Here is an 8,970-nt window from a genome sequence, read left to right as displayed (position 1 = left end):
AAATGAACTTCACAGACATCTATAGAACATTCCACCCAAATAGGAAAGAATATACCTTCTTCTCTGCAGCTCATGGAACCTTCTCGAAAATCGACCACATAGTCGGTAACAAAGCAAACTTCCATCTCTTTAACAATGATGCTGAACATTTGGAGAAGGATATGACATGTAAACATCTCATTTAGGACAAAGACTTCTATGGTCTCTTATTCTCCACAGCTTGCCCAGTTGTGGGTATCTGTGTTAATCACCACCTCTCACAAATATAGAACCTGCTCCTGAGAGTTGAGAAATGCATTATTTATAGGGCTAAGTCTTTAGAAGTCAGTTTAGTACTATTTCCATAGAGCAGAATATTATTAGTAGGTTCTCCATCAAGATGCTTTTCCTAAAAAACTATTATATTAATTATCCTCCAATAAATGAATACTATGCAGTCTATAAAAATGGGGATCCAAAGTTTTACCTCTTATTGCGTTTACATCTCCCTCTAGATAACCACAGGACCATGAATATTCTGATCGGGCTGTCAGTTACCATGATGTCTGTTTTCCTTACCATCCTCCTTTATTCTTGTTGCTCGGCCAAAAAGAGTAAATCTCAGGAACAAGCCCGTAAGTGTCATCTGAGTAGTGTGAGAAACCAAAACTGGAAAAATACAGGTATGTGTTCCTCATTTACAAAAGGATAGTTGGAATAATACAGGGAAACTGAGGCAGGGCTTTCTAAACAGGAAAGAAAGTCTTGCACTTCACCTCAGTTCTCAGACACTAATTCCCCATGCACTTTTGCATCTTCACCTCCAAAGCATACACTAATATCTAGGAGAAGGTTTTACACGAGCGAAAGGGAGGGAGAGATGAAAGGAGAGATGGAGAAAGGAAGGAAAAGAGGAATTGAAGGATGGAGTGAGGGAAGCAGGAAGGGAAGGAGAGAGAATATACTGAAAAAGAATTACTAGGGTGCAGCATTGTGGGATGGGGCTATAAACATAGAGTGGCAAAACTTCTGAATCTAATTGATGGCAGGTGAGCAACCTTGTGTTTTACCCTATCTCTCACTAGTACTTTGTATTTGAAATGAGAGTGCAGAAGTACTTTATTATGTATGTTTGTTTACTTCTGTCCACTAAAATTACAGCTACCATGGACCAAGAGTGTGAATCGAGAACAACACTGAACAGACAGGTAGGTCCTTCTGAGACTGCCTCTTCCTAAAGTCTAATATTCCTTCGTAATCTGCAAGACGATGTACATACATCCCTTAATATTTACCTCTTTTTAGAATCCTGAAAGACAAGAAGTGCAGGAGGTGGCATACTTGGAATTTGATCAGTTGATCTTCAAACAGAAATTACCCACTCCCATTTCTCAGATTCCAAAGGAAATTTCCACAGATCCCAGTGTGTACGTGGAAGTCAGGAAATGTTAAGCCAAGATGAAATATCTTCTTTACCTCATGAGTTCTCAAGGAAACCTCTGATCTTAGCCATTCTGATCAGTGAAAGATGGTATCTCTGAGTCATTTTGATTTGCATTTCCCTGATAACTAGAGATGTTGAGCAACCTTTAAATGTCTTTCAGTCATTTCAGCTTTCTCTGTTGAGAATTTTTTAATTGGATTATTTGGGATTTTGATATCCAGTTTCTTCAGTTCTTCATATATTTTGGAGATCATCTCTCTGTCAGATGTGGGATTTATGAAGATCTTTTCCCATTCAGTAGGCTGCCATTTTTGTACTGTTGTCTGTGTCCTATGCCTTACAGAAGCTTCTTAGTCTTAGAAGGCCCCATTTATTAGTTGTTGTTCTCAGTGTCTGTGCTAGTGGTGCTATATTTAGTAAGTGGTCTCCTGTGCCAATGTGTTCAAGGCTACTTCTCACTTTCCTTTATATGAGGTTCATTATAGCTGGATTTACATTGCAGTCTTTGATCCATTTGTCCTTGAGTTTTATGCATGGGTGTAGACATGTATCTACTTGCATTCTTCTATGTGTCTACATCCAGTTATGCCAGAGGGCTTATCTTTCTGAAAATTGGATGTGAGGGGGATAATGTGGGAGGAGCAGGAGGAAGGGAGGGAAGGGGAACTGGGACTGATATGTAAAATAAGAAAAGATTGTTTTTAAAAATAAAATAAAAAAGAAACATCTGAAGAAGTCTTCTGTGGAGACCACAGCTCTTTGACCAAACTAAATGGGTAAAGAGTTCCTTTGGATTACATATCTTGCACAATCCTAGGCCACACTCCATTGAGGGAAGTCAAGTCAGGAACCTGGAGACAGAAACTGAAGCAGAACCGATGGGAGTTCACCAGATACTGAATTGTTCCCTATGCCTTGCTCAGCCTGCTTTCTTATACAATCTGGAATGACCTCATGAGGAGAGGCACCACTCACAGAAGTCTAGGCCTCCCCATATGAATGAAGAAATGCCAAACAGACTTGCCTATAGGCTAATCATATGAATGCATTTCTCAGTTGAAAGTCCCACTTGTCTAGTGACTAGAGCTTGTGTCACATTGGTCAAAACCACAACTATTTCACTATCCCAAAGGTTCTCTTTTGCATTTTCCTGCATCTACTATGAGATGCATCTTTGTCTGTCTGTCTGATTATTTGCTCTTTTGAAACAGGGACTTGCTAGATAGCCTCCAATTTCAGATCTATCTGCCTCAACCTGCCAAGAGATAATGTAACAGCGATTGTGAGCACCCTGAAGAAGGAATTTTATTTGAAGTCTCTTTAATCCAAGTTCCCTTCCAAAAGTGTTTCAAGAATTCAGCAGAGAGACGCTTTCAGGTCCAGGTGACATAATTTTTTAATCCAGTTATGCTGTGGGACAATAATCTTTTAACCTGTCACTTGTATTATTTTTAATAAAACACTAACTGGCCAGTAGCCAGACAGGAAGTAGAGATGGGGCAATAAGAACAGGAGAATTCTGGGAAGAAGAAAGCTCAGTCTAGTGTCATCACAGAAAAAGCCAGACACAGAGCAAACAAGATGAGAACGCCTCACTGATATAAAATACCAAGCCACGTGGCTAACATAGACAAGAATATTGGTCAATTTAAGATGTAAGAATTAGTTAATAAGAAGCCTGAGCTAATAGGCCAACCAGTTTATAATTAATTTAGACCTCTGTGTGTTTCTTTGGAACTGAACAGCTGAGGGACTGGGTTGGACTATCTACACAGTTATAGCAAAAAATCAAATAGAACATCTGCAGGAAAATGGATGCAACTTAAAACCATTATATGTAGCAAAATAAGCTGGATTCAGGAAGATAAATACATGTATACATGTATATGTGTAAAATAGATTTTAAACTAGGTCTTTACTTTTTAGTTTTGTAATAACTTTTAGGTTGGCATACAACGTATGGTATTTCAACATGACATCTTTATACATATTTATCATACTGTGTGTATGTGTGTGTGAGAGAAAGAGAAAAAGAGAAAGAGACAGAGAAACAGAGAGAGACAGAAACAGAGAGAGACGGGGAAACAGAGAGAGAGACAAAGACAGAGAGAGAAGAGAGAAGGAGAGAGAGAGAGAGAAAGAACTAGAAAAAGTATCATGGGAATAAATGAAAAGTTCTCTTAACGTAAGTTTTTTAATTTGGAGAAAGTTTCATATGTGCATGAAATGTGTTTTGATCATATTCAATGCTCACTCCAATCCCGCAAATGGCTGGAAAAGTGTAGGTCACCCTTTTCCAGGGCTCAGGGAACATCACAAAATAAGGGGCAGTGAAATGAACATGAGAGCCAGAGAACAGGAAGGAATGCTGTGAAATGTGAGCCTCTGAGTATAACTATTACACACATGAACTCACAGCAGGTGTTATTACCTAGTTTATCGATAAATATGAATATGCAGAAGTCTCCAATGGCGTGGTGAATAAAAGCCCTTCAGGTATATTCTCAACAGTGGTGTAGTAGGATAAAGTGTTGAAACTTCTTTCTAAATATGTAGGCAATTGCAAATGTCAGTGTTATCTTGGTGTTACTGCTGTTTTGAATTTTAGCTCTAAATGTCACCCTGACACAATCTAGAATCACTTCAAAATAGAATCTCAAAGAAAGTTTGTCTAAATAAGAGATAACTGGCCTATGGGCATGTCTGGGAAATTTTTTCCTGTTTAGTTTAATTGGTATGAGGAGACCTACCCACAAGTTAGGAAATGACACCATTTCCTAAGCAAGACATCCTGGACTGTTTAAGAGTGAAGTAAACTAGCTGAGCATAAGAATACATTCCTTGATCTCTGCTTTCTCACTATGTCTGTCTCAAGTGACTGTCTCTGTAACACTGTTAATCAAATAAACCTTTTTAAGAGCTAGTTCCAGGACACAGGAACCAAAAAAGCTATGGAGAAACCCTGTCTCGAAAATAAAAAAAAAAAAAAAAAAGAAGACCTGAAGAAGGAAACACATGGAGGGCCCCAGGAAGGGGAAGAAGTTAAGATACTCTGAGTAAACTGGGATGGGATAGAAGAGAGGGGATGGGAGATAAGGGATTGAGATGGCCAAGTTGGAGGAGGGATGGAGAGGGAGGGCAGAGAACGAGATACCTTGATAGAGGGAGACAGTATGGGATTATGGAGAAATTCCCAAGAATCCACAAGGATGAAACTAACGAAGACTCCTAGCAATAATGAAGAGGGTGCCTGAACTGATTCCCCTAGAAACAGATTAGTGACTACCCTAATTGTTATCATAAAACCTACATCCGGTAACTGATGGAAGCAGATACAATGGCTCACAGTTAGACACTGGACTGAGCTCCTGGAGTTCAGTTAAAGAGAAGTGGGAGAAATCATATGAGCATGTGAGGGGGGTCAAGATCATGATGGGGAAATCACAGAGGCACCCTACTTAAGTTAATGGGAGCTCAAGAACTCTGGATTGACAGCTGGGGAACCTACATGGGACCAAACTAGGCCTTCTGCATGTGGGTGACAACTACATGATTTGATCTGTAGGGGGCCTGGCAATGGGATCAGGAATTATCCCAGGTACATGAATTGGCTTTTTGGAGCCCATTCCCTATGGTGGAATACCTTGCTCAGCCTTGATACAAACTGGGGGGTGTGAGGTTGGTCCTATCTCAACTTTGTCAGATTTTGTTGACTCCCCAAGGGAGGCTTACCCTTTTGAGTGGATAGGGGTGGGAAGAGTTGGGGAATGGGAGAAGGAGAAGAAGTGGAAACTGGGGTTGGTATGTAAAATGAAAAAAATGGAAAGAAAAAATTAGAAATAAAAATTATTAAAACAAGCATGGTGGTAGTTCACACCTGTGTTTCCAGCATTTGTCAAGCTGAAGAAGGAACTCAGTTTAAGTATAGTCTGGACCTCATAGTGAATTCTGGAATACACTGTGTTGCATAACAGAGACTGCCAGGAAAAAATAAAAAGAAATTTCCTACAAAAAAAGGAATTTGAACATCACTAGCCATTGCATTGAGGAAAACCCTCCTTCGTGTCTGAAATATAAAAAGAAGGATTCTCGGTCTCTTCTAAGAGTCCACCCAAGAGCAACTGAGAACTTTTCAAAAAGGAACTGTTCCTTTTGCTTATGGAGGAAAAGATGTAGAAATCCTGTGGTCAGGAACTCAGACCTCAAACATCCTGTGTGTCCTACTGTCTCACAAGTATCTGTTGTCTGTGAATGCACACAGACGGGACGATAATTGGGCTGAGGCCATATCAGCATCATGGCTCCACAAGACACCACCTATCTGTGTCTCGGTGAGTCCTGAACTGAAAGTGGGTTAGCAAGACAGGCAGGGTTCCCACAAAAGCTAGCACCTCTCTTAACAAGGAAGATAGGGGACTTTACTGGCAGCCAAGAGTAGTCTAGTCTCCCAGCATTCTGCTCAGATGGTAGTAACTGGGTCTCTGTTAGAATCTGAGCTGTGGGACTTGCTTGCCTCTATTCAATTCATGACATACTGTCTGGGTTTCATGACCATTGTTGGGCTTTGTGAGAGGAGAGGGAGAGGGACTAAAAGTGTAAGGGTGACCCTCAAGACTGGTTATTTTGGGGAAAATACTCTTATGAATAAATAGACATACGTTTCAAAACAAGAGCTAGATAGAAGAAATGATACACCACAGACAAAACTAGACGATCTACAGAAGAAAGGTGATAAATAAATGATTGAAACTGACTTGTAGATTGATTGATAGATTTCAGATTATAGACAAAAGACAATCAATTAATAAATAATGGTAATACATGTAGAGACAGATGATTGACACATACATATATACACATATGCATAATAGACAGATAATAGGTATAAAGAGATACTGGAAACTACTATAGATAATAAATAGGTGGTAGATAAATAAATAGACAAACAATGCATACACACACACACACACACATATTTACTCCATAACTCATTATGCAGGGAGATCTGCACCAGAGGTTGGATACTGGAGGTTAAATTTTCACCAATGATTCTCTTCCAGCAGTCTTCCTGGGACAGACAATTTGGGCACAAAAAGGTAAGTGTCCCCTAAGTCTTCTCCTTCGCAACACATAGGTACTACTCACAACTGCTGTGGAATAGGATAATGAATGGAAAGATGGTCTTAAGATCAGGTAAATTCCCCCTCTACTCTCATCCTAGTGTCTTCTGTTTACATCACTGTGTTATCTCATTAAGGGGACCCCAGAGCCCTCTGGAGCTACAGCCTTGGAATCTCCTAGTGGGGAGTCCAACAAAGACCTGTGTTTTACTGACTATTCATAAGAAGAAGTCATGAGTTGTCTTTCTGATTGTTGATTCCCTTTTTTCTCCAAGTTTATTTACTTCACCTATTGAGAGGAAGTCAATCTATCCTAGCTCTACTGTACATTCATGTACTCTACCACAATGTTGAGACCTAAGTAGTACTGAGGGAAGCATCAACATAAACTAACGGAAGCATTAATGGTGTTAAATTCTACATACTCTGTCCCTCTGGCTCCTGTTCTGACTGCCTAGTGCATGTGAACCCTCATCTATCATGTCTTCTCTCTTTAGCGTCCTTCCAAAGACTGGGTTGTTTGTATGTTTATGATAAAATTCTAGGTATCTCCTGCTTATAGCTCCTCAGATATGTCTTATGTCTATGGAACCCACCTTCCACTTCCTGGCTTGTATCTACTCCTCCATAGTATCTTCTCTTCTCCTATGCTAACATTCATTCAGCTTATCTTTCACTTTTTGCATGTATCAAGTCTCATTCTTTCCTGTAATGGCTCCTTCCCTCTGTGGTTCTCCATCCCCCCATGCACACCTTCTTGGCAGCTCCTCCACTTCCCTTTCTGAACTTCCACACCAGTCACCTTATCTTCTTTCTGTAATAACACTGTTGATCACAGAGTCATACATGTGTACTTGGAAGGTTAAACTGCACAAATTTACAGGGCACAATGCAATGTAACACACAATGGAATCAGGCCACATGTGCCAATCAAACCAGGTAAATTAATATTTCCATCTCAGTATATGGAAATACCACAACATGCATGTGAAGATCATAAGACAAACTTGAATATCTGTCCTTGCCTTTTACCCTGGTATTATATGTGTTTAGAGCCTTTCAAATTCCTCTCACCTGTTTATTCACAAAATATATAATAGATTATTGAAAATTATAGTTTTCTAGTTGTGCTGTAAAGAAGAGCATTTATTGAACATTATTAAACTTCTACCTGTCCCCACTCTCTCATACTTCCCAGCCTCTAGTGATCACTATTCTATATTCATGTCAAATTTATTGTCATCATCAATTATTGTTTATTTAACCTTTTTCTACAGGACAGTTATATCAGGTATAAAGTATTCTAAATGATTGATTTATTGACTGGTAGGATCAGCTATAAAATTACTCAGCTGTTTTAACTATACAAAATCATGGATGTATTCATAAACCTCATTGTGGGTCTAGGACAGTTAATGGGTTCTGGGGAAGGGATGTCATTTTCTTCAGTAGTGTAGTCTCTGCTAAATACCCACATACCATTAAATAACAACATACCACGCATGTCCAAGAAACTCTGGTGGCATTTGGTGGGTCAAAGAGCACATCAAAGTATATATAAATGGGCTTCTGGACAAGAGTAGACTCAGCAACAGAGCAATAACAGAAGGAAATGGGGGATGGCAAGAATGGCCAAAATTTATTGTATGCATATTTGAGAACAAAAGGATGTTTTAAAATAGCCTTTCTAAACATCCACATATGAGAGTGAACATACAGTACTTGTATTTTGTTTTGGCTTGGCTTTGTGATACCAAAGGTCAAACCCAGAACTTTCTGTATGGTAGGAAGTGTTCACCAAATGAGCTGCTCCCACAGAACAGATGAAGGGAACCTGAGGGGTTTCAGTGCTTTTTGCCTGTTCCATATAATGAATAAAAGCTGAGAATGAAGTCTTCCAGACGCACAAATCACTTGATCAAGGCAAATCAACAGTAATTAAGAAAGCCAAGAAGATAAGTAACATATTCTGGCTCCCTATGAGGTCCTGGATCAGCGCCATGATCTGCCCATTCCCAGTTCCAGGAAACCACGAGTCTTTGTCTCACTGCTGTTGCTTGAAGCAGTGTCTCTCACTAGCCTGGGGCTCACTGATTAGAGTAGCCTGACTGGCCCGAAAGCCCAGAAATATGCTTGCCTCTAATCTGCTTGTCTCTGCCTCTGCACTGGGTTTGTGAGTGCACCTCACCACTCCTGGCTGTTTGTGTGGGTTTGGGGGTGACAAAGTTAGGTGCTCATTCTTGAAAGTCAAGGGGGCTGGAGAAATGGTTCAGTGATTAAGAGCACTGGCTGTTCTTCCAAAGTACCCAGGTTCAATTCCCAGCACCAACATGTCTGAAACTCCAAGATTTCAGACCCTCGCACAGACATGCATGCAGTAACAATGCCAATGCACATAAAATAAAATAAATTTTTAAGAAGAAGCTT

At 39.9% G+C, this 8,970-nt stretch overlaps 2 protein-coding genes across 2 annotated transcripts in view; both read left to right on the top strand.

The window, feature by feature from the left end:
• LOC101995724 (killer cell immunoglobulin-like receptor 3DL1) overlaps positions 1 to 1,431 on the top strand; it is a 12,134-nt gene extending 10,703 nt beyond the window's left edge. Inside the window, exons 6-8 of the mRNA XM_013354516.1 lie at positions 495 to 614; positions 1,141 to 1,187; positions 1,285 to 1,431. Coding sequence (XP_013209970.1) covers positions 495 to 614; positions 1,141 to 1,187; positions 1,285 to 1,431 — 314 coding nt within the window. The remainder of the gene's footprint in view (positions 1 to 494; positions 615 to 1,140; positions 1,188 to 1,284) is intronic.
• Positions 1,432 to 5,720: 4,289 nt separating this feature from the next.
• Positions 5,721 to 8,970, top strand: part of LOC106144401 (immunoglobulin alpha Fc receptor-like) — a 10,639-nt gene continuing 7,389 nt past the window's right edge. The window contains 2 exon segments of the mRNA XM_026777128.1: positions 5,721 to 5,754; positions 6,487 to 6,525. Of these exon segments, the coding sequence (XP_026632929.1) occupies positions 5,721 to 5,754; positions 6,487 to 6,525 (73 nt within the window).

This window comes from Microtus ochrogaster, unplaced genomic scaffold (genome assembly GCF_000317375.1).
Source record: "Microtus ochrogaster isolate Prairie Vole_2 unplaced genomic scaffold, MicOch1.0 UNK47, whole genome shotgun sequence".
Lineage (NCBI taxonomy): Eukaryota > Metazoa > Chordata > Mammalia > Rodentia > Cricetidae > Microtus > Microtus ochrogaster.
This window is presented reverse-complemented; position numbering and strand designations above follow the sequence as displayed.